Source organism: Eretmochelys imbricata, chromosome 1 (assembly GCF_965152235.1).
Source record: "Eretmochelys imbricata isolate rEreImb1 chromosome 1, rEreImb1.hap1, whole genome shotgun sequence".
In the NCBI taxonomy this organism is placed as follows: domain Eukaryota; kingdom Metazoa; phylum Chordata; order Testudines; family Cheloniidae; genus Eretmochelys; species Eretmochelys imbricata.
In genome coordinates this window covers 277086122-277113269 of record NC_135572.1, presented here as the reverse complement: position 1 = coordinate 277113269, position 27148 = coordinate 277086122, and the positions used below count along the sequence as shown (strand labels likewise).

The 27148-nt window shown below is 38.1% G+C and overlaps 1 protein-coding gene across 8 annotated transcripts in view; it reads right to left on the bottom strand.

Moving 5' to 3' along the window:
- NR2C1 (nuclear receptor subfamily 2 group C member 1) overlaps nt 1-27148 on the bottom strand; it is a 97189-nt gene that overhangs the window by 56080 nt on the left and 13961 nt on the right. For 3 of the 8 annotated variants that reach the window (XM_077832186.1, XM_077832201.1, XM_077832144.1), the window contains exons 2-3: nt 25722-25783; nt 11258-11333 (exon numbers count right to left, since the gene is read on the bottom strand). The exons of 1 other annotated variant lie outside the window; for it this stretch is intronic. In XM_077832186.1, coding sequence (XP_077688312.1) covers nt 11258-11311 — 54 coding nt within the window. In that variant the 5' untranslated portion in view covers nt 11312-11333; nt 25722-25783. The remainder of the gene's footprint in view (nt 1-11257; nt 11334-25721; nt 25784-27148) is intronic. 4 more of the 8 variants (XM_077832194.1, XM_077832162.1, XM_077832152.1 and 1 more) reach the window with 3 other exon arrangements.

Here is a 27148-nt window from a genome sequence, read left to right as displayed (position 1 = left end):
TATTCAAAGTGAGACACTGGTACTGTATTGGGAATGTAGCAGCATGAAACCTAATTTTACTAGCTAGCTTTTGTACATTAGAAAGCTCTACTGGTTCCACACTTTTAAAGCCGTTTCACAATTTTGGATCCAAAGGTCAGAAATATATTTATGGCAAAACATGACTGGGGGAAATTAATTGTTGATCAACAAATACAGAATACACTTTAATCAAGCTGCTTATTTTCCTGTTTGCTCCAGCTTGTATCTGCAAGAATGGACAGATATAAATGAATCATAGTCATTTAGCACTTCTGCCATTTCCACATTTTCTGTTACTGTTTTCTCCCCCTCATTAAGTAACGGGCCTACCCTGTCCTTGGTCTTCCTCTTGCTTCTAATGTATTTATAGAATGTTTTCTTGTTACCATTTATGTCTCTAGCTAGTTTAATCTTGTTTTGTGCCTTGGCCTTTCTAATTTTGTCCCTCCATACTTGTGTTATTTGTTTATATTCATCTAGACCATCCCTGACATAGAATAATATTTAGTCCTGCCGTGAGTGCAGGGGACTGGACTAGATGACCTCTCAAAGTCCCCTCCAGTCCTACGATTCTATGATTTTATAGTAGGGACATGCTTTGGCATGGAAGCACCTTTAAATTAAGGGCTCAGTAGAACTGATGGAAGCACTTATGTGCAGAAGCACAGTGTTAGTCCATTTCTGTTCAGCTGTCAGCTAAAGCAGTGAAAAGAAGAAACAACAAGAAAGAACAAAAGAGAAGGATATTGAGAGACACCACAAGAAGAGAAAAGAGAGAGGGGAAAAAAATAATGGTATTTTACCTTTCTCCATCTTAATTTTGATATCCTACTTCATGTGTGCACTCTATATCATGTTGGTCTCCAGATTTGCTGTTTCTTTACTTCCAAAATTCAAGAAGTTAAGAAATGGAAACTCAGCTCCTCCCCTCAAAATTTTAAATCGCCTGCCTCTGCTCAAAAGTAGTAGAGAAAGAGGAGATGCATCCCTTCTCCAATACCATTTTCCTCAACTGCTTCCCAGAAATAAAAAAATCAAAGCCACCTCGCACATCTCCTTGGGGCCAACTGTTCTCTACTCAGCTGTTATAATCCTGAGCTTTCCCCTGACAAATTCTACCAGTCATTTACTCGTTTTAGTATAAAAATCTGCAGCACATTAAATTTAAAATTTGGAGGCAATGCAAAATTATTTGAATTTAAAGTAAAAAACAAACAAACATAATACTAACTAGACCGGTGAAAGTTCCACATACGTTAGGTCAAGTATAATGTACACAACACAGAGCTTTGACTATTTCTAGTACTTTTGATGGTTTAATCAATTATTTGGCACAATTCAATTACGATGAGGGCTGTCAAGCGATTAAAAAAATTAATCACGATTAATCGTGCTCTTAAACAATAGAATACCATTTATTTAAATACTTGTGGATGTTTTCTACATTTTCAAATATATTGATTTCAATTACAATACAGAATACAATGTGTACAGTGTTCACTTTATATTTATTTTTTATTACAAATATTTTCACAGTAAAAAACAAAAGAAATAGTATTTTTCAATTCATCTAATACAGGTACTGTAGTGAAATCTCTTTATCATGAAAATCGAACTTACAAATGTAGAACTACATGAAAAAAATCTACAAAAAAACTGCATTCAAAAGTAAAACAATGTAAAACTTTAGAGCCTACAAGTCCACTCACTCCTACTTCAGCCAATCGCTCAGACAAACAAGTCTGGTTACAATTTGCCGGAGATATTGCCCGCTTCTTGTTTACAATGTCATCTGAAAGTGAGAACAGGAGTTTGCATGGCACTGTTGTAGCCGGCATCACAAGATATTTATATGCCACATGTGCTAAAGATTCGTATGTCCCTTCATGCTTCAGCCACCATTCCACAGGACATGTGTCCATGCTGATGATGGGTTTTGCTCAATCACGATCCAAAGCAGAGCGGACCGACATATGTTCATTTTCATCATCTGAATCAGATGCAACCAGCAGTTGATTTTCTTTTTTTTGGTGGTTTGGGTTCTGTAATTTCCTCATCGGAGTGTTGCTCTTTTAAAACTTCTGAAAGCATGCTCCACACCCCGTCCTGATCAGATTTTGGAAGGCACTTCAGATTCTTAAACCTTAGGTTGAGTGTCCTGTAGCTAATTTTAGAAATCTCACATTGGTACCTTCTTTGCGTTTTGTCAAATCTGCTGTGAAAGTGTTTTTTAAAATGAACATGTGCCGAGTCATCATCTGAGACTGCTATAACATGAAATATATGACAGAATCCAGTTAAAACAGAACAAGAGACATACAATTCTCCCCCAAGGAGTTCAGTCACAAATTTAATTAACACAGTATTTTTTTAAATGAGCATCATCAGCATGGAAGCATGTCTTCTGAAATGGTGGCCGAAGCATGAAGGGGCATATGAATGTTTAGCACATCTGGCACATAAATACCTTGCAACGCTGACTACAAAAGTGCCATGTGAACGCCTGTTCTCACTTTTAGGTGCCATTGTAAATAAGAAGCAGTCAGCAGTATCTTCCATAAATGTAAACAAACTTGTTAGTCTTAGCGATTGGCTGAACAAGAAGTAGGGCTAAGTGGACTTGCAGGCTCTAAAGTTTTACATTGTTTTGTTTTTGAGTGCAGTTATGTAACAAAAAAAATCTACATTTGTAAGTTACACTTTCACAATAAAGAGATAGCACTACAGTACTTGTATGAGGTGAAATGAAAAATACTATTTCTTTTATCATTTTTACAGTGTAAATATTTGTAATCAATTTGTGAGCACTGTATACTTTGTATTCTGTGTTGTAATAGAAATCAATGTATTTGAAAATGTAGAAAAACATCCAAAAATATTTAATAAATTTCAATTGGTATTCTATTGTTTAACAGTGCGATTAATTGTAATTAATTTTTTTGAGTTAATCGCATGAGTTAACTGCGACTAATCGACAGCCCTAATTATGATCCATTTGAGCTATTAAAATATAAATCCTACTGCAAACTACATTGTTGCATATATATATAGCTCTCAATAAAGAATCAGGACTGCAGCAAGTTGCCCCTCTAGAAATCTATCTATAACTAAATCTACCAAGCCAATCTGAGCCAGAAATAATTATTTATAATCCTAGAATTTAAGAATTTTAGTCACAATTTAGATAATTTGTTCCAGCAAAATAATAACTAACATTGATTAAGTATGACTATTATCTGTTGCAAAAAGACATCTACTTATCTACGTATTCTCAAAGACAGGACACTATGATGCAGAGAGGCATAAAAAAAAAAGCCTCTCATCAGCAACAACAGTGAGATGGTGTCTCATCCACTGAGAATAAATGGAAGTCTTTTTTGGCTGTCTCAGAATACATAAAGAAATAATAGACTTCTGAATGCCCTGCTAAGGTCAGTGGCATCACTGCTGTCAATGAGCAACGGACTAGAACAGGGGTCTCCAAACTACGGCCTGCGGGCCGGACCCAGCCCGGGGTTTCCATTTGTCCGGCCCTCCAACCAACAGGGGAGAGGCGGCAAACAGCTAAGTAGGCATGCGAGCAGGCAGGGGGAGGGGCCACCGGCAGCAGCTCACACGGGGCGGCAGCATAGCTGAGCTGTGCGGAGGGATGAGTGCCTCTGGGAGCCAGTGTCCCCCCAAAAGGGGAGCCAACTTAGGGGAGAGTCGCTGCAGCCGAGCAGGAGAAGCAAACAGGCAGGCATAGATACCCATCAGCACAAAGCAGACAGGCTGCAGCTGAGTAGGCATGCCAAGCAGGCAGGGGGCTGCCGGCAGCAGCTTGCGGGGGAAGGGGTAGCTCAGCTGAGCTGTGCGCGCCCCCCGGAACCAGTGTCCCCCACAAAAGGGGAGCCAACTTAGTGGAGAGTTGCTGGTGCACCCGAGCAAGTACAAGGAGAAGCAAACAGGCAGGCTGCAGATGAGTGAAGTGACCTTGATGTGAAATGCAGAAGGAATACGGATCTTCCAAAACGCATTTGAATGCGATCTCGAAAAACTGACACCTGAATTGACCTGCAATCGAATGACGTGTTGAAGGACAAATATAAGGAAGGAAATCTGGTAGTTCTATAAATGCCTGCCAAGTGATCAATATGCTCATGTAAAAAACTTTGTCCGTGGATTAATGTCAGTGTTTGGCACTACTTATGTGTGTGAAAAAACATTTTCTATGACGAAATATGTGAAATCCAACTACAGATCGACCTTGTCTGATGAACATTTACAATCAATTTTGATGATAGGGAACACTAATTTTGAACCACAACTAAATGGAATTTTGTCAGAAAAACATCAGTACCATACTTCTCACTAATTCTAAAATATTTCTTTATTTTTTAATATGTGTATTTGTAGGATACAAATGTGTGAGTTTTTAGAAATAAAAAAATAATGTGAAATGATTTTTAATGTATTGACAAATATTTTGTGTGATTTCACAGTACCTACCTCAATTAACTTTTATACCTGATTTAGAATTTAATGCAACACTGACACAGAGTAGAGTAGTGTCATTTTTTTAACGATTTTGCATATATTTTGCATGTATTTAATTTCTTTCATAGTTGCTTTGGCCCGTGAAGCCCCTTCAAAAATCTAATATGGCTCTCATCTCATAAAGTTTGGAGACCCCTGGACTAGAAAATCTCACCACACATTTCCCCTTTGGATTTGGTCACTGTTCAATTTCTTAGAATATGAATGTAGACTTTTTTTTTTAAATGCGCATTAGAGTGCTTCAAATCATGTATCCAATAACTTTGACCGTGCACATCACTGAAAATACAGTAAAATAGCAAATTTTTAAAGTGTATCTTCTCATTTTTATGCCCAAGAATCATCATCAAAACAGAATTCACAGCGTAAAATTTCCTCAAGATCCTCAAACAGATGTATGCACTTTATTTGAAACAAGGACTTCTAAGACTGGAGGAGTAAATCTCCGTAACTGAAAACTCCAACATTACTGTCATCAGTAGAGGAATTGTATACCCTGCCTTCATGCAGTGGAGCCATTGCAAACTCTAGTGACCCTAGCTATGAGTGGTTTTCTAAGTGAAGGTCAGAAATCATTAAGTTTGGCAAAAAATTAAAAGGGAGAAAAGATAGGATGGAAGATAAAATACACCTTTATTCAAAGGCAATAACAGTTTTAAAAATAAATTATAGCTCAAAACAAGTGCTGGATTCCACTGGCAATTTTCTCTTCCCAGAAGTATAAAAGTTCCTAAAACTAGCCCTAAAGAATTGCAAGCTGGCAGACCTAAACCTGTCACCGCTCTACAGCTGAATACCCCCGTCCTGTCGTTCAGGTAAGGGTAATTTTGGGGAAGATACATGCCATATTCAGGTGAGAGAGAAGACACATTTTTCACAAGTTGTTTCAGAAAAAAACAAAGAAAAAATCCAGCAACAATGGCTATTTGAATCTGCTCAGAGGTCTGTACTAGAGAAAGTAGACCTGGTAGATCTGAATTGGAGGACAGTTTACAGGTTAAGTAGCCAAAGGTGACTTATAAATTTATCACATTATTCTGCAGTTTATAATATAAATAAAATGCATTACATGGCTCATGTAACTGTACAGCACACATAGTTTATAAACACATACACACTTTTACTTCTTGGAGAAGAAAATCTAACTAAAATACTGTAGAACAAAAAACTATTTTTTAAATCAAGAAATTATGAATTAAGGTTACCAAACAACCAGAGGCAACACATGGGGGAGCATGCAGGGTCACATGTCCCCCAAGATTTGCTGCTTAGCTTCTACTGAGCATGCTCAGTAACACTGCTGAAGCTGGCTGCCCTTACTCTGCTCCCTGCCCCCACTATCAGCAGGCAAGGGTCATCTCTGCAAACAACCTTGCTACACATCACCATTAATCTATATAACATACACATGCAACTATGGTAGGTATTTCAACTACTTTTAAAAATTTTGAAATTCTAAACAATGAAACATAACATAGTATTCATGTCAACTCTCTGTCCTTTCTGAGGAATAGAGAAGGTCATTAGTTGTCTAATTCAGATCAAGCTGGTTACTTGGTTTTATTTAACGTTCTGCACATCAAGGAGGTTAGTAATTACAGTGCTATATCTCATCTCTGTAGTGAGGATGGTCAGGGTAGATTGGACTTTTTAGTTTACAGTGGAATAGAGGAAGCTTGTGTCTCTAGAGTTTCCAAGTTCCTTAAACTTGAACTATTTACTTAAAGAGACAAGGTGAGTGAGGTAACATCTTTCATTGAACCGACTTCTGTTGGTGAGAGAGAGAGGCTTTCGAGCTACACAGAACTCTTCTTCAGGTCTGAGAAAGGTACTAAGAGTGTCACAGCTAAATACAAGAACACACAGATAGTTTAGCAGAAGTAGTTAGTACAAATTCTAAGGGACCAATCAAGCTGTGTATAGCTTGAAAGCTTGTCTCTCTCACCAACAGAAGTTGGTCCAATAAAAGATATCACCTCACCTGCCTTGTCTCTCTAATATCCTAAAACTAACATGACCACAACACCGCTGCATACAACTATTTGTCTTAAGGGATTTACAATCTCTGTTGATTTCCAAACTCTTCATACTGGAATTATTTTGATTATACAGTTTACAAATTCTGTTGTTTGTCTGCAGAGCTTGTAAACTCCATAAAACTGATCAATGGGTCTATAAACTCTGCCAAGAGCTCTCGGATGTTCATATTTCTATAGTTAATAGCAATGCCCAAGATTTGAACTCGTCTAATAAAAATGTCTCTATTCACTAGATTTCTCCTAGGATTACTGAATATATAAAAAATTAAGTTTCTAAACCAACTCATTTTTGCAATACTGCATTACAAAAAAAATCAGACTTTACAAAAGTAAAACCCCTTTACAGCCTCTAATAAATTAAACACTTTCTCTAATTTCAGGCTTCCCAAAATACTTTTTTGGCTAAAGATTATAATGAAGAAATTTCAAGCAGAAATGAGAGGATTCATTATTGATATTATAATAGAGTACAAATACATAATATTTTAGACTTATATAATAATTGCAAAGAAAAGACCCCTTTAAGGCAAAATTTTCTGAAATATCCTCCAAATGACCTGTACTGGTGGTAATTTACAGGCAGATGATGCTTTCCTGATACCTTGTATAGACGTTTCTTACTCTAGACTTTTCTTTTTAGTGTTCTGTGGTCCTTCTTCATATGTTCTCTTATACTGGCAATGATGGTTCCTAAACTGTAGCTACAGAATTACTTATTTATTCCAGGACTGAATTACAGTTGTTTATTTAAAGCTCTCAAAGATACACTTTACAGAAGATGAAACTGCTAATTATTGACATGCAGCAGTGTGACTTTAAACCTTTGAAAGAAACTTGATATTGTTCATGGATACATTAACAAAAACATTCAATACTATTTGTCACAGTGTAACCAGTGTATTTGTTAAATATCAAGTTTTACATATTTGTGGTGGATACTTATTTGCTTACACAGATGTGAACTGGAATTTGGCAGCAAATGAGGAAATGGATAAACTACTATGTAATTACTTTACAGCTCCACAAATTATGAGAGACAGTTATTACAAGTTCTTGACTGGCAGAAATGCCTGACCATGCTTTGGGAATAAGAACTACCCCATTCCTGGTAGGAAGTGGATAGTGTCGGGCAAAAGATTTATGAGACGATGTACTCTATGTAATGCTTCATATAGGTAATCTTAAATAGTAACTCAGAATTTTTTTAAAAATAAATAACTTTCTTTTGCTTCTAATCTGCATATATTTAAGAGGTTTTGCAAAATACATCATTGCAATCTATTCCAAAGATCATGCTCTTAACAGGTTTGTCATTTCTAAAATGGTCTATGAACAATAATTAAGTTCAGGGGTGGACAAACTTTTTGGCTTGAGTGCCACATTGGGGTTCCAAAACTGTATGGAGAGCCGGGTAGGGAAGGCTGTGCCCCCCAAACAGCCTGGCCCCTGCCCCCTCTCCGCCCCCTCCCACTTCCCGCCCCCTGACTGCCCCCCCTCAGAACTCCTGACCCATCCAACCCCCCCCGAGTTCTTTGTTCCCTGACCGCCCCCTAACGGGAGCCCCGCCCCTAACTGCCCCCCGGGACCCCCCCCCCCCGATCCAACTCCCCCTGCTCCCTGTCCCCTGACTGCCCCGAGCCCTGACAGGCGCGGGACACCCATGCCTATCCAACCCCCACTATTCCCCGTTCCCTGACCGGCCCCCCCGAACCTCCACCCCATCCAACCACCCCCTGCTCCCTTACCATGCCGTTCAGAGCAGCAGGACTGGCAGCTGCGCGGCTTGGTTGGAGTCAGCCACACCACCATGCTGCTCAGCAGGTGCTCACAGCCCCGCCGCCCAGAGCGCTGGCGGCATGGCGAGCTGAGGCTGCAGGGGAGGGGGGACTGCAGAGGAGGGGCCAGGGGCTAGCCTCCAAGGCCGGGAGCTCAAGGACTGGGCAGGACGGTCCCACGGGCCGGATGTGGCCCGCGGGCCATAGTTTGCCCACCTCTGATCTAGTTACTATCTAGTTTCTACCCTAACTGCTATTAGTGACTCCGATATCTTAATGAAACATCAGGTATGTGAATATCCTCAGTTTTCTTAAAAGGTAGGGAAAAAAGGTCTCTGCGCACGTATACCCCAAACTTGATTTTGCTTATGAATTCAGTGAAAATTAATGTTCAGGTGAATTACAAGTGCTATTAGAAATACTGACTCAACTTCTAAGCAGCTTCAAATATGGTTTCCAAGGGCAAGTCACAAGCTTGCATCCAGCATGAGTATAACCAGAGAGAAGAATAGCTGCATCCTGTAGGTAAACTATAGATGAAAAAGGCTGCTACCTGAAAACCCAAGAACAACATTGGATTCTACATAATTCCCAAATTCCAAACTATATTGGCAAAGGTGAGTGCACACAAAAATAGAATCTGCACTCGGCACGCAGTTCATTTGTCAAGATATTTCCCTCCACCTGTTAGCACTGACTCTGAGGCCAGTTTGTTCCCATTTACTTCATTTCTTTCAGACATTGGAAAAAACAACAGATATCGCTGCATCTGGATATAACAAAAGGAAAATATACAAGTGTCATCTGTACCAGGATGAACAGTCTCACTATTTCCCTTAGCCACCATAAATACACATTGAACAGGAAAGGTAACAAGATAGAGCCTCATATGCAAGTGACCCTAAGGAGGAAAAGCAAATACTCAGCTACTCTTTGAGATCGCTCAGAGAAACAATCCACAGAATATCCTTTCCATCAATAGGTAGTCAGCCATAGATAACAGCACAGTCTCCGTACTAGTCACATCAGACACCAGACTAGTAAGATACACCTACAAGATCAAGACATAACTGAAAGTTTCTTCAATAGATCTAGGCTCTTTTATATTGGCACCAATACCACTTTCTCACTAACCTTATCTAACAGTGGTAGTTAAAAACTGGACAATAAAAGGTTAAGCTATTAGTATCTGGAAATCCTCTAGAGAGTAATGTTTTCAGCACCACTTGCCTTTGTAAAGACAGACTTCTAGCATAGTAAGCAAGCTGTAGCAGCAACGTACAAGCCTGTTTGGACCTACTGGTAATACGTCAGAAGTCAAAAACAAGCTCCACCTATTTCGCACACCAAAGCAATCAAACGCACACAAGTTTAAGAAAAGAGGTTACTAGCAGTGGTGCAAACAGCTCAATTGCTTCCCTTCCTCTACTTTAACTGTGGGATAAAGGAAGACAGGTGTGCTCTTACTAAACAAACTAAAATACAAGAACTGACATAGAATAGCAGGCCAGGTCTCTGTCAGGAAGAGCAAATAGGGCCTGTTATTCTAATTAAAGTGGCCTCTCCACTGAAGAAGAAAAGGAGAGAGACAAGCAGCGTGGCTGGCTTTCTCTCTCCCCATCTGTTGAGTATGAGTTTGACTTTTGTTGCTCTTTTTGAATTGGATATAAACTTTATTACTACAGTGAAAAGGATGATTCAGGGAGGAGAGATTAAAAAAAATATATTAAAAATTCACAGACTGACTGAATTCTGGAGTCAAATTCAAAGTCTCAGTCCTTAAGTTCATGGCACTCAATGGCCTGGGCCCAGGATATCTAAAAGATTGACTAAAGCTCCTGTATGAAGACTAGGTCAACATCTCCATCCCTCAGACACAAGAGAACTTGCTACCATATAAAGCCTGTTTGTTCAGGAGACAGAGCATTCTCAGGGGCTGGTCCAAGACTGTGGAACAAACTCCCACAGTTGCTAAGATCAAACCTCACCACCTTCTGCTCCAAAGTGCAATGTATTTCTTCAACCTGCCTTTTCTAACATAAACATGTACCCAGGGTGTACCTTCAAACAAAACTAAGCCAACCCCGCTCAAAATCTCCTAAACACACACCAACCCCCCTCCCTCTGGGAAGAGGATGAGAGAAAGGATAAACCACACATGACAGATGTCAGTCATGCCACTTAATTATGAGAGTAGCATAAGAACATATATAAAATTAGCAATCCAAGGGGGAAACCTTTCTAGTCAACGTTAAAACTGATATGAATTGAACTTGAAATCACCTGGAATACTTAACTTGACTGTAAAGTAAGACAAATCTAAATTAACTAAGAGCAGAAATTTCCAGTAAACAGGTGCCATTTTTATATATTTTTCTTATAACCACACTTGTACTGATTTTGAACAGAACATATAGTAATGAATCCTTAAGTGTTTTATATTTATACACACACACATCCTGACAACACTAATTTTTACTATCTATTCATACATTTCTAAAAGCACCTATTACTGTAATATTCAGGCACTGTATCCAGAATGCAATTTTGATGCTAGAAGAGAGGAAAGCTTGCCTCATATGACTAAACAGCTCTATGAAGACAACCACTGATTTAGTCAATGATTTCTACCTTTGAAAATACTGCTACTTTTTTTTAAGCTCAGTTTCTTTGGGGAATGCTTTGACAAAGATTCAAGTTTTGCATCATGACGTGAAGATAGCAAGAACAGGGTTCCTGCTAATCTTCTATGGGAGGGTCTTCTGGAGCTTTGGGCCCACTAGAGACCATTCTCTCTTGTGGCTTTGATCTTTACATATCAGTATTATGCTTTATTGTCCAACTTGTCTCAAATAGGACTAAATATATAGATATATGTATATGTACCTCTCCCATTTGTTGTTCAATAATTTGATGGGCCAGTTCCTCTATGGTTGCCATGATCTTTAATCACCAGAATTTCCTGTCAAAGAAAGAAGAAGATTCTTAACATCTAGAACCTTAAAGATGAAAATATCTGGGAGAAAATATTATTTACATAAATAAATTATAGCCACAGTTACTGAAGTGAGCCCAGCAACTAATTTAAAGTGTGGTTATGCTCTAAACAGGACTCTGTAGAAATGGCATCATATAGATCCATGTTTGTGTTTCAAGGGCTTTCATACAATTTTGCTGTTTCTTAGGTTACTTTTGGTTTTTTGTTCCAGCAGAACTACAACTCACAGCAAGTTTTCAAAGTATTAATGAGTTCTCTTTGGCTTTTACATCATTACCATCAATTCTGATCCACTGAAGGTCTAATTAAAAACTTACTCAGTTAGAACTAAGCCAATGTTTCCATTGCTGTACCAGTCAACTTGTACAGCTTGCTCTGCTGAAGTTGTACTGGTTTAGCAGCACTAACAGGAGTAATTAAAAATGTATATTTGTCATTAAAAGAAGACATTTCTTACGTGAAAACAGATCTGTGGAACAAGATGATGCCAATATCATATTCACTTTAGTGGCCACAGTATGCTTTAAAAAGCAGAAAATTGGTTGAGATTCAAGTCTGCTCCCTCATCCGTGTGAAGTGTGCGAAGTAGTCCCAGTGACAAAACTGTGATCATTACACGGTGTAAACCACTGTTATGTAATATTAAATGTTCATATGTAAGGGTGGTTTTGGTCACATATCTACATCTTTACATTAGCCAATATGTAAGAAGGGTGCGGTGCATAAGAGTTGTGAAGCATTGCAACCACTTGTTTAAATTAATGTCAAAACCTAAATTAAAGTCGATTGAGCACTTGAAATTGAATCTGCTTTATATACCAAGCCAATACACTTATACTGAGGCCTCGTCTACACTCAAAAGTTGTACTGCTTTAACTATACTAGTATAGTTAAACATTATAACCTCCCTAGTGTGGATACAGTTGCCCTGATATCAAGGTGTTTTACACCATTATAGCTATTCCTGTACAGGAAGAGTAAATAAGCTGCACATACAGAGTATAAGGCAGTGGCTCTCAACTTTTCCAGGCTACGGTATCCCTTTCAGGAGTCTGATTTGTCTTGCGTACCCCCAAGTTTCACCTCATTTAAAAACTACTTGCTTACAAAATCAGATATAAATGTACAAATGTGTCACAGCACCCTATTATTGAAAAATTGCTTTACTTTCTCATTTTTACCACATAATTATAAAATAAATCAATTGGAATAAAAATATTGTACTTACATTTCAGTGTATAACTTATAGAGCAGTATAAACAAGTCATTGTGTGAAATTTTAGTTTGGACTGACTTCGCTAATGCATTATAGGTAGCCTGTTGTAAAACTAGGCAAATATCTAGATGAGCTGATGTACCCCAACTGGAAGACCTCTGTGCACCCCCAAGGGTAAGCATACCCCTTGTTAAGAACCACTGGTATTAGGTACTTTTATACTGGTATAATTGCAACCATACAAGGAATTTGTATCGGTTTAATATTTTGGTTTAAATAGATAAATAAATCACACCTCATACCAAATAATCATACCAGTACTAAAACTGAATGTAGACTAAGCTTAAGATACGTAGGCCATTTCTTCTCACTTCCCCTATATCCTTGCTGCAATCTCACCACATCATATCCCCTGTCCCAGAGGCACTGTATCATGACCAAACTACTAGCCAAAGATTCATTTTGGAGTCAACTCTACGCCTGAAGTTAAACAGACTGTTCCTTTTTGAACAGTGAGAGAACCTCAGCCCCCACCAGCGCGCACTGTAGCATATCTAGCTCTGCTGACAGAGAGGAAGAAAGAAAATGGAAACATGTTTTCACTTTGCAGAGCACTTCTAAACCACCAGCAAATTTACTAGGTACAAATGAGGGAAGAGTAAAGACTAATCCAAACTTCTTCAGGTGTGTATTTAAAAAATATAATCTCACTTTACAAACATTAGTAGCTTGTCTCAACTCCTCTGTAGGACAACTATGTTATCCACATTACACACACAGTGAAACTGGATCACAAAATTCAGTGTTTTTCAAGTTAGGTCTTATATAAACATCGCCGTTTTCTGTTTTAAATAAAATATTCTCCATAATGGAATAGCATATGGGCTGCCAGAAGTTTTGTAACTGATTCCATAAATAAAAACCAATGCACCGGATTGAGATTAGAGAACTATATTCAGCAGGAGATGCAATTTTTCAGGTAAGACTTGACATTCTCATCATTTTAAATATAATTTAATAGCGTTGTGTCCTGAGACACCACCAATTTAAAAATCACATTTGTCTGAATTTTGTATCTAGACTTACAACACCTAAAATTACTATAACAGAAATTAGCAAAAATTCTGTTTGTTTACTGTGCATTTGACTGCACTTTTTCAGTCAGCTTCTTCCCTGCTGGAAAACCCTTATGATTTTAATTTAAAAAAATTAGAACATACTATTAAAAAGGCAATCAGAAACTGGATTCTTTTTTAAATTAGTCAAATTTGCCATCCCATCTTTGGCTAGACTTCAGTGTAAAAAGTGAGTCCTTTATATAGAAGAGCCTAATCGAATACGTTTTTTTGCATGAATTCCCACTGAAGTTAATGGAATTGTTATAAAGGGCTCTGGTGCCTGAACCACACCCATAATCTGTAAATCTTTTTGGATCTTTCCTGATAGATAATGTATGTATATAATATTCTGAGGAATGACATATTATTAAGAATCTGAAAAATACTCCCATAAGACTGCAATTTTAAAGTCAAGTTTTTGCCCTTAAATAAATGGCATTACATTAGAACCATAGCACAAGAGGAAAATCTTTCAAAAAATGTAGATAAAATCCTATCTGAAGATATAAAAATTCAACTAGAATTTTTTAAAATAATTGAATAATATCAAAAAATTCAAGCTTCCATAATGCACTTTTATACAGTTTGTCTTGATTTTTAAAAATCCTTCCTAAAAAAATAGCTTTTATTTCCTTCTCTTTTCTTCATGGCTGAGGATATCTTCTTCAAGGGAGAAACTGACTATACAGGGAAAAATCTGAAACTTACTTTACACAAATTGCTGTCAGATGCAGAGTAAACACACTAAAATCCACCGTCTCAGGTGCTACTTGTACAAATGCACAAAATTTTAAAAGAAATATGATTTTCAAATTAACTGTTCCACTTTAAATATCTGAAAAACATTTTTTTAGCATGCTATACCTATTACATAAATATTATCAAGTGGGCAGAGTTTATGTGAACAAGAGATTGCACATAATTTTAAATGAGAGTTTTATTCCACTGTGTTTCTAGTTTAAAAAACAGCATACTAGAAAAGTTCATACTGAATAGTTCAGGCAATTTTTACCCATCAATAATAACTAGTCTAGTAAAATTAAGTGGAGAATACATTTTTCCTGAAAGCTAAACTTTTTATTTAGTGATCAACATTTTCCATGTCATGGTTACCAGCTATCACATCTTCCTCATTCTTATTCCTAAAGAAATCTAGAGTAAGCCAAGGTCATTATTCCTCCATCAGAAAGACTACATTCTTTCCACAGTGAAGCCTGCAGGATAACAATCGTATCAGTCTTATTTAGAAACAGACACTATAGTTGCTCTAACTTTCTTCATTTTATAGCTCTCTTCCAAACCTTTTGATGTTTTGGCCTGCAGTACTGGCACATTCTGATGCAAATACTGAATACTAATTGCTAATTACCCTCCATCAACCCAGCAGCACTTGCTCTCAAGCAATGTAATGCAATGAGAAGGAAGTGGACAGTTCTTCTTTTGTCTTTGCAAAGGCTTATGGTCAAATACTAAACTTGCACATGACATAAAATTCAAGTGCTCTGGATAAGTCCTATATTTCTGGAGTATAAATATGTAAAATAATTTTGTGTGAAGTTTGAAATAAACTACATTACTAAATGAAACCCTGCTATTTAAACATTATTTGACTTGCAGACTTCAGATGAGAATGATGAATATATTGGTGGTGTTGTGAAATATAGTTCTAAATATACAATGAAAATTTCTTACTAATGTGCACGGCCAGAACATATTTAGAATTCTCACTCTAAGCTGTGTGTGATGAGTGATGTAAAAACTATAAAATGACATCATTTTGAACCTAACATATTCTTAATTCAGGACTTCACAGACAAAAGACTGTAACACCTAATGTCTCAGGTTTGTTTCTTCAAAAACAGTGAATCTAAATGGAAAATATAAAGCAGTCATGGCAACTGTATCAACCATTTGTACTCAAGGAGCTCACCACACGCTCATCTCTATATAAAATTGATTCGTGTATATTAACAAAATTTAGTATTAATACAAAATAGTTTAACAGTTTACAGATTGCAAAAAGACTAATTATGTTCCAAAAAATAACACAGTTCAGTAATAACATGTTAGTCTCATTATCAAAAAGGTCATAATAAATTGGCATCTGAGATTTACCACAATTAACTTTCACAATGCACTACATAAAAGGAGTTAGATTTTCACTTCCTTAGCATACTGAATTGTCAATTTCCATAAAATCAATTTCAATGTTATATTTCACAGTTTGGCTGTATACAGACCGGAGTTCTTTAATATCAAACCATTTCCCAGCCATATTTGGTAGCTATTATTTGTTTTACTCTTTTTGCAAGTTATCCTCTCCCATTGCTACAGCTATAGTGCCCCCGTCCTTAATTTCCCGCAAATAGCTTATCACATCATATTTGTTCTCCTTGTCCCCATCTTAAAAGTTCTACTTTCATTTTATTCAACTTTTGCTCTTCCTTCCTCTGCTTTTAATTCACTGCTCTGTTCATCTACAACCTGTCTTCAACTTTGCTCCTCCTCTCATATTGAGCACTCTAGACGTCTTCAAAAAAAGGGTTTCCTCATATCTACTCACTCCACATCCTTCCCAATCTAAAATTTTGTCCCCCTATTTAGTAATTATTTTTAAATCTATGTTATGCAGATAAGAAGACATTAAGGGCAGGCCTTACTCTCTTTTGCAAAGTTCTAGATAAGTTTATGGTGCTACATAAGATGATTAGTAGTAGCCTGACACTACAACACAATTTTTGCCCCTACTATTTTGCAGATGCAGTTCTATCAGAAACGTCTCATACACTTCACTTACATTTATTTCCATATCCTTGGGTACTGTTTCAGTTGGTTGAGGGGAAAAACAGTTTATGTTTGCATACTTCATGTCACAGATACATGGAGTCAGTCAGTAAGTCCATAAATTCTCTAACAACTTAGAAGGATAATGTTTATTCAAAACTGGCCCAAAAGTTAAATTTTTTAAAAAAACAAGTTTCTATAAAACTTAACACCATCAAAAAAGTTTATGATTTCTTAAAAAGGAAAGAAAATAGTAAGAACAGTTTTTAAACAAATGCAAATTGACCTGCACTGATCACAACTCAGACCATGTCTACACTACAAACTTAAGTCACTCAGGGGTGTGAAAAAATACACCCCAACTGACATAAATTATGCTGGTATAAGTGGTAGTACGCACAGCACTTTGTCGGCGGAAGAGCTTCTCCCACTGACATAGCTACTGCCGATCATTGGGGGCAGTTTAATTATGTTGATGGGAGAGATCTCTCCAGTTGGCATAGAGTGACTACACCAGAGATATTACAGCAGTGCAGCTGCATCTGTACAGCTGTGCCGCTGTAAGCTCTCTAGTGTAGACATAACCTCAATGTTTCAACACTTACAAATGAAACTGGATGAGGTTTTAGTGTCTCAGCAAAATCCAAGAACTGAACAGCATATAAATGGGGAAAAATAAATTTTTACTTTTTCAATCCCTTCCACCCCTCCTTTGAATAACCTAAAATGTTGTTAGAAACACACAGGTAAATAAATGTATAACAATACGAGTTTAAGCTGACATAGTCTCTTTAAGGCTTCATTTGATTTTTCATGCACCTCTCAATTTTTTACAGAATGACTGCCAACTCACGTTACAAGTATTCATTCTTGATGTATTGAACAAAACGTGTATTTATGCACTAGAAGAAACGGTTGTCTCGTACAGCAAGTGTGCTTCTTTGAGATGTGTTGTCCATTTATATTCCACTCTTGGTGCACATGCTCATGTGCTCATGTTCAGAATCTTTTGGCCAGCAGTGTCCTTTGGGGCTGCACCTGTACTCTGAGTGACTTTGTGCCTCCCATCCATAGGCATAAAGGGAAGGGCGACCCCCAGTGACCATCAATTCCTTCACCAATGCAGAAACCAGGTGTTATATGACTCCATATTAGCAAGAAGGGTTATGGAATATATATGGTAAACATACTTTACAGTAGCTGATTCTTCAACGTAAGTAACTTGTTTCTTCTTTCAGTTCTTGTCTACAAATATTCCATTCTTGACGACTCAGAAGGAATGACTTAAGTGACTAGAGGTGGGTGCTTGGAATCTACCTAAACAATGATTGTAAGACAACTCTGCCAAAATTAGCATCAAATCTTGATGTTTCCACTACAGAGTAATGTTGGATAGAGTATGTACTGAAACCACATGTTACTGCCCTACAAATTTCCAAGATTGAACACTTCTCAAAGAAGCTGCTTGAGTCCTAGTGGAGTTGGCTGTAAAATAGCTATTTTGTAGCATAATTTAATACTGACAGAATACAGTTAGATAGTCTCTATGTCGATATTGACTGACTTTTTACCCTATCTGCACAAGCTACAAATAACCTAGTGGCCACCATAAAAAGCTCAGTCCTAACTAGACAGACAGATAGCACCTTAAGCATATCCAATATGCAAAGTTTAGATTCCCCTTGGGAAAGACAACAAGAAGGTATATTACTTGGTTAAGATGGAAGTCAGAGACGATCTTTGGCAAAAAAACTTTGGGTGAGGCTTCAAGGTCATACGGTCCTTACAAAATGCAGTGTATGGATGTCCCACCACGAATGCTTTGTATTTCTCTGACCCTTCTAGCAGATTATACTGCTACTAGAAAAGCTGCTTTGATGGATAGGTAGAAAAGAGAAGACATATGCAAGGGTGACAACTCAAACTCTATCAGCACTAGGTTGAGATCCCAAGGAAGAGGACGAGGTCCCTGTTTCAACAATACACACACATAAGCCATTTCAGGAATCTATCTACTGTAGGGTGTGAGAATACTGAGTGACCCTGAATGGGAGGGATGGTTTGCTGAAATGGGTGAGAGAGCTTTTGGGGGAGTCTATCTGTACAACTTACGAATTCTGGTTGATATTACGAAATTGGTTTGATGAAAACTGCTGTATCAGGGAATGCCTCTAGGCCTGTGTATCCATCATTGCTGACAAGCCTTTAAGCATGTCTCACCCAGATCAGGAACAACAGCTAACCAGTAAGGACTATATGCACCTGAATAGGTCTTCCTTTCTGAGAACAAAAGAATAACTGCATTCTAGGGGAAATCAGTTCTCTCCAACCTCCCGCAACAAGGGGCCGGTATTTGGAGGACGAAAAATTCCCAGATGCAGGACAGATAGCAAGGTGTTGCTGTTAACCTTTAAAAACTATGGAGGGGAAAACTCTCAGTGCCACACAGGAACCTTTGGGTACAAGAAGGCAATTGGATGAACCAGCCAAGCTAAGAGAAGGCTCCATATTTCAGAATATAAGCCATGCACTGTAGCAGAAGGACTCTGGCTAGCCCCAGAGAATTCTGAACCCAACCCAAAGAATGCTCTGGAGTTGTGAAAAAACTGAGACAGGGAAATGTGTGCACGGTTTATTAGTTCTGTATAGATCTGTGTATTTCTCATGCAATTAAGCAGAGCAATGATGTTAGAAACCTGTACAAAGCGTATGTGTGTTTCATGAGTTACACCTGCCATATGCCCAGGAAGTTAACCTGTGGGCCTGGAACACCTACACAGATGGAGTTCTGGGAGCGTGTTTATTTAAGCCTTGGAAGAGTCTGAGGGGTAGGCACTGATTCCAGGAGGCGGGGCAGTGGGTCATATCGTCGTAGTTCGCAGGGGAAGGTGCAAGACAGAGGGTGTGCATACCAAGAACATGTCTGAAGTCCCCATGACAGCAGCAATGCTTGGACAGAGCCTTAAACCATGTTGGTGAGATTCTCTCAAAGTAGCCTTGTAAGTGACCAAAAGGAGGTGCTTGTAGAAAGTCATTAATTCTTTAAGGACAAGAGGTAGTCTAGTCAGGTATGGAGATAAGTGATGTCCTTGGTACCAGACAGAAGATCTCTTGCACTTGGAAGATGATGTAAGCCTAGTGGAGTCCTTTTGTACTGTGTATAAGTATATTCTGGACCTCTGAAGAGCAGCTGCTCTCCAGTGCTGTTAACCAGCCAACATTAATGCTTATAAGGACAGGGAAGCTGGATCCTCTCTTTGGGAAATTACATCTGTGTTGGGAGATAATTGGACTGGATATCTAACAGAGAGATTGATTAGGTCTGAGAAAAATGAACTGCATTGGCCCGGGAAGAGCTAAATGATCATCTTGGCTGAGTCTTATCGGAGTTTCCTGATGACTCTGGGAATCAGTGGAATAGGCAGGTAAGCATAAAAGAGTTCTAGAACCGAAGGGATCAGGAATGCATCTGGCAGAGAACCCTAATACTGGTGGCCTCTGGAGCAAAAGCGGAGACATTTCTTGTTCTCTTTCATTGCAAACAGGTCTATGGAGGCCAGAGCGGATAAAAACTGACATGTTTTTAAAAAGTTAAAATAAAAAAAAAATATTTAAAACTAAAACTGAAATAATGACAATGTGTGTTCAGGCCTAAACTTACTATATTAAAATTGTTTAAATAAAACAAAAATAATATTAAGCAGCCAATGCTTGCTGATGAGGTTTAAAAAAGTCAACCCACTGAATTGGTGGATGTCGCTGACAAAGTATATTGAATCAGAGTTTGCTAAAGTGCTAAACCGGCTTTTGAAAGCATTAGCCTCTTCTGCAGAGAGACTATTTTCTTCACTTCCATTTATTGAACTAATTCAGTTTAGTGATTAGTTAATTCAGAATTAAGAAATTGATTGGGAGTTGAAAAAGCAGAAAAGCTTGGTTTCCTTTTCCAACCTATGAATAAAAGAATTAGGAGTGAGAAGATGAGATCTCCTAGTTCTAAAATCCTGAAGCAGATTACTGAACAATCAGTTCAATTCACTAACAATAGATAAGACTATTTTTCGTTTAATAAATCAGTTAAATACAAAACATGTTTTGCTAATTTCTTTCTGATGTATCCAGCACATTTAAGGTAGTTTTATTTAACTAGTAAAAATCAATCTTAAAATGCTGTTTGTGCATTTGTAACTGAATGTGAATTTCCATCCATACTAAATAAGAAACACATCATTCCCCATTTGTTGCATAAATAAAGTAGGAAGAATTAGGAATCGGAATACATGGAAATTAAACTATGTAATTACTTAAATAAATGTGTACAAGTAGAGTGTAAAGGCTATATTTAGTTGCAAATACACATTTTACTTGTTATCAACCACTGAGAACCAACTTCTCGTTAGGAAAATAACTATGTACCAATGAAAAACATGATCAAACTCAATTATTTAAATCAATGTTTCCAGCTTGTTGATTTAAATCATTATTAAAATCAGGTATTTAAATTGCATTAATTTAAATCAATCCACCTTGATAGAATACTGACCCCACCGTGGTGAATATTTCCTGTACGATGGGGCCTGTCATTGTGATTGCTTGTGTGCTTCCTGCTAAGGTCTGCCAGAACATTTTGCAAGCCTGGTATGTGATGAAGAGCTACTGGAGTAATTGTGTCATATGCCATAATTCTATACAGATTCTCAGCTTCTCAACAAAGGTGTGCATGTATATATTGGGGTGGGTTGGATCTTGCTCTGCCTTCCTTGTTTATATGAAACATTGATGTGGTTTTGTCTGCCATAATCTGAACAGTTAACCCTTTCAGTACTGGAAGCAATACTGTGCAAGCCTGATGAATAGCCTTGTTTAGGACATTTGCATTAGTGAGCTTCCTGAGCCACCCAGAGACCTTGGTGTACAAGATGGTGTAGGTGAACTCCCCATCCTAAAGTGAAGACACTTGACATCAGTGTCTCTGATGGTCATGGTGGAGAGAAGGGTACTTCCTTACTTACTTTTAGAGGATCCTTCAACCAGTTTAATGGTGACAGGACTCCTGTGGGACCTGCATCTTCATCTCCAGATGATGACCAGTGGGCCAATTTACAGACTTCAATCACTCTTGCATGCATCAAAAGTGAAGTCTGGCACTCTCAGTTATGTATAAACAGGAGGTCATGTGTCCTAGAAGTCAGACACATGCTTCTTACTGAAGCCAGAGGTTGGACCGGTAGCTGAACGACCACGTCTACTACAATGCCAAGTTTGTCCTTAGGTAGATCAGCTTTTGCTGAGGTGGTGCCACTACTGCCGGGCATTTGGTAAATACTCTCAGTGCTACTTATAGACTGAAAGGCAGAACCCTGTATTGGGAAAGGGAATTGCCCACCTGAAACTTTAGATACTTCCTGTGGGCAAGAGGACTAGTTATATGAAAGTAGATGTTCTGAAGGCTGAGAACTACACATCAGACCTGTGGATCCAGGAAGGAAATTAGAGACCAGGGTTACCATTCTGAACTTGAACATGCAAATGAAGGTATTCAGTTGTTTCCAGTGGAGAAGTGGACACCAACCCCCCCTTTTAAATTGGGTATTAGAAAGTGATGTGAGTAAAACCCCCTTGAGGCACTTCTTCCACAGCTCCAAGACTTAAAAGTGACTTCCCCTCTTGATGCAGCATGTTGTCATGAGAATAGTCCTTAAATAGGGATGGAGAAGGAGTGGGGAACATCTGGAATTGGATGGAGTACCCCACCTATAAATTCCAGCACTCACTGGTCTGCAGTGATAAGGCGCTAGGTCCCACAAATATTATGGGAATGGAGGGAAAGAAAAGGATACTTCAAGAAATGCATGTGGTTCCCAAACAAGGAGACAAATCTGCTGACTTGAAGATGACAATGCCAGAAGAGCACCTAACAAAAAAGAAGAGAAGATAACTCACCTTGTGCAGTAACTCGGGTTCTTTGAGATGCGTGTCCCTGTGGGTGCTCCACTTCAGGTGTCGGTACGTCCCAGTGCCATCGATCAGAGATTTTCGGTAGCAGCGTCTGGTTGCGTGCGCGCGTGCACAGTAGCAGTCTTATGGTGACGCTGGCGCCCCATCTAGCACGTGCACGTACCGATCCCTTCAGTTCCTTCTCTAACGTGGAGTGTTTAGCTCGTACTCCGAAGTAGAGGGGAGGAGGGTGGGTAGTGGAATACCTACAGGGACACACATCTCGAAGAACTTCAATTACTGCACAAGGTGAATAATCTTCTCTTCTTCGAGTGCTGTCCCCGTCGGTGCTCCACTTCAGGTGAACGTAGAGTGGGCGTAACAAATAGGTCTATATGTGCAGATCCCCTCATGTGTAAAATATGATGTGTTATTTCGCCATTCAGTTCCCATTCATGCTCTTGGGAAAACTGTCTGCTTAATGTGTCTGCCATTATGGTCAGTCAACCCAGGAGGTATGCTGCTGTCATACTGATGTTGTGTTTTATGCACCAGATCCATACTTTTAAGGCCTCTGTGCATAAGGAATGGGAATGCGCTCCAGCCTGGGGGTTTCTATATAACATGATGGACAATATTGTCCCTCAGGGCCCTTACCGTTTTGTCTCATATAAGAGGGAGGAAATGTAGGCACATATTGAGGACCGTCTGATTACAGTCAGCTCTTCAGCATTTTCATGAACGTTTTAGAATACAGCAGCTAGCTGCCTCTCTTTAGATGTGGCATTTACTGACAAAGCTCAATGGGGTTAAAAAAAATTGACCTTAAGAAAAAAAGACTATATTAGCTTCTCTTCAATGCTGGAAAATAAAAGGTGTGAAAATAAAATTAAAAGTCTCATGCCTAAACAGAAGTACTTTGGGGGGTGGGAATGGGAATTGATAAACTTTTAATACTTTGTTTTCATTATCACTTCAATACACTCTCTCAGAAGCTTAAAAATAAAATTGCTTTTCCTTCTGGTTATTGTTCATGTGTTGGCAAACACTGACACATTTCTACAGCCGCAACCCCGGCCATCTATCTGACAGATTGAAATTTATTTGTTTATTTCCTTATTAGTGAGTGTATCAACATTATTTATGTGAACTAAGGAAAAAGAGCTTGTTCATGCCATCCATCCCTTTTTATGCTATTTTCAGATTCATAACAAACGTCTGAAAAGTTGTCCCTTTCTTCAAAAAGGTTTTTTTAATACTTGTTTAGAAAAAAATCCTTAACAATATGAGGAATATCAAGTCATGTTGTTCCTTGTTTTTTGTTCTCCTTGGCGAACCACAGAATAAGATTAAAGCTTTCTTTTCCCTTATCTGAAGGAGTGAGGACATGAAATGTTGAACAAAAATCCGTTCTCCCAGCTGTCTAAATTAAACAGGCGCTGGAAGTTTTAAATACTAGAACCCTGTACAGCCATTAGTTGAAAACTGATTTAAATTGGTTTAGTTTACATTTACAAGTAAATGTATGTCTTTTCTATACACAAAATTGCACTCATTTAACTAAACTGGCACAACATCACGCATTCAGTTAAATTTCTGAGTGTCGACACAAAACTAACCTGCTCTTAGCCAATTTTAAACAGGTTTGCACTGGTTTAACAAAATCATTTTCAATCTGATTTTAGTTAGGCCCAGTCTACAAAGTTATATTTATATTACTAAAGTTGTGATGTTATGCTAATTTAACTTAAACCAGGAACTTGTGTAGACAAGGCCTCAGCTGTGTAAGTGTAATCCTTCTTGGTAAATGACGTCTTAACCCTACTAATTCTTCTGCCATCCAGAAAAAACAAAGCAGAGAAGACCTGCATTTTTAATGTAAAAAACAAGTTGAACTTTTTAAAAATAAAACAAAACAAACCCCACACCCATAGGCCATCTTTATACATCAAAGAAAACATTTTAAAAATCACACCAGCCTATCTTTATTCTTGTTCACAAGTCAATTTTAGCAGCTTCTTCTGTACAAACCAACAGAAGTGCATCAAAGGGTACTGTGCATATATTGCACAAGTGGCTGTTACTGTTTTGTGACTAAACAGTAAATTTTAAATTAACTTAAAAAATTCCCAGATAGATGAAAACAATTTTAAGGTGAGTACATTTTATGTGTAAATTATATGACAATGTGGCTCAAAATCAGTAAAGTCAGAGTTAAACCTGAAACACTATTCTTAAAAAGGTGAAGATTTGAGATTTTATGAATTTAAATAAAACTACAGTTTAAAAATGAGTGGCCTTATTTTCAAAAGATGCTGAATAACTCTAGTTCCATTGACTCCAATGGGACTCCAGTGCCTCTAAAATATATAGATGTGAAACAAACTCAACTATATTCTAAAATAAAAATTATTAAAACTCATTCCTTGTTTACTCACCTGCTATGGTTCAAATAAAACAAAGACTTACGTGTGTTTAACTTTACTCATTGTGAATAGTATCATCGTAATCAACAGGACTACTTGCTGTACATAAAGTTATACATGTGTGTCAGCATTTACAGGGTCGGTGCTTTAGGCATTAACTACATAGGAAAAATTTCAGTATAGCCGAAGATACAAATTTAAATCAATGTAATTACACCAGTATAATCTCCCACATAGAGACTCTTATTTCAGTACAAGACTATGTCTACACTGCAGACCTTACAGTGGCACAGCTGTACTGCTGCAGCTGTGCTGTTTTAAGGTCTCCAGTGTAGCTGCTCTATGCCGATGGGAGAGCTCTCCCGTTCGCATAATTAAACGACCCCCAACAAGTGGAGATAGCTATGTTGGCAGGAGAGCATCTCCCACCAACATAGCACTGTCCCCACCAGCGCTTCTGTCTCTGAAACTTATGTTGCTCACACCTTTGACCGACAAAAGTTGTTGTGTAGACATAGCCTTAGAGTGAGTTTCTTCAGTTTAGCTTATGTCACTTGGAAAGGAGCTTAAGCGAAACAAAAAAAACCCATCCTTATGCCAAAGTAAAAGTGTCTATACAAGGGTTATAACAGTATAACTGGTAAACCTTTCTTGTAGCCTTAGTCTTGAGTTCAGTGTTCCACATTTACCCTATAACAACTGGTGACATCAACATCACCTGAAGCAACACTGAGCAATATTTCAGACAATTTTGAAGCTACCAGATCTTACAGAGCAAACATGGAAACCTGAATGAAGTATTGAGAAAGTAAATAAAGAAAAAAATTTGGGATACATATGTACAAAGTGTTGTAGTTCACCTTTAACTTACCTATGGTACCTAGATTACACTTCACACCTCGTATGCATAATCACTCTGTGGAGACTCCTGTGCTGAATTAAACAAAAGATACACCATTTCAGTTTTGTAGATGTTATTATACAGGTTTACAGATTTAGCATAATAATCTTGCATTTTTAAACTCTTATCCATGAATTAGACTGGTAAAAATGCTGATTTTTTAATGAATAATTCAATATTTTTTCAATGTGAATGAATTCTGAACTAGAATTAAGAGCTTCTATCTGAAAATGGGAAATACTGTTCTCAAAACGTTGAGGCTTTGTCTACACTGGCAACCGAATGACAAAACTTTTGTCATTCAAACGTGTTAAGTTTTGTCGACAAAAAGCACCAGTGTGAACAGTGCTTTGTCAGCAAGAGTACTCTCCTGCCGAAAAAGCTACCGCCGCTCGTTGGGAGTGAAAGTTTTTTGTCGGCGGGAGAGCTCTCTCCTGCCTACAAACAGCAGCTACACTGCATGCCTTTTAGCAGCACAGCCGTGTCGCTAAAAGCTGCACAATGTAGACAAAGCCTGAGTGTTACATTTCACATGAGATAGGAAAGGCCACTCCAAAGCATTTTACTTTCTTCACATGTACTGTTGGGCCAGCTGCTCTACTGATGCAGAAAATAATAGACTAATCTGAGCATTAGGCCAATAGTGGATCAATACTTAATGGAAGATCCCTACTTCAGCTTGGAAGCCATCCAGCTATTGAACTCATGTCAAGTTTTCCCACAAGCACATGAACTATAACACCAATGGCAGCAACAGCCAGCCAGCAAAGCCCAAGACTCCTGAGAAACTAACAAACATAGAAATGCTTTTCAACAGCAAAGCTTTGGTGCCCTACCAAGTGTATCGTGATCCACTTTTTCCCCTTATTTAAATCACGCAACTTTACATAATCTCATACATTTTCTATAGATTCTGGCCTCTTACATAAACCCTGATAATTGGAAAATATATTCTGCTTTATTGCTAACCTTATGACTCCTGCAGGTACAGTAAGCACCACTTTCTTTCACATGAATGAATCTTTCTACCTCTCTCTTGAAGAGTTCTCACTACACTGAGGAGTAAAACCCTGTTGCTCAGACAGATTTCTAGATCATTCAAATATTTTTGTCCCTCATCCACCTTCCCTCCCCCAAAGAATCTGTGCTTTTTGCTACTGCACCTGTAAGCAGTTGACATTGTAAGAAAGCAGTATTTTAAATACTCAAGAAATGAGAATAAGCAATAGTTATTTTAATTTCATGATAGAGAAATATTTTTAATAATTAATTTAGTGGATTTTGAAGGGAAATAATTACAAAATATGAATATTTCAGAGTCTGAATTTTGGGCTTAAATACTTGAATGTACTCCTTAAGGAGTTTCAGCCTAAACTCTGAATTTCCTTGTTTTCAGT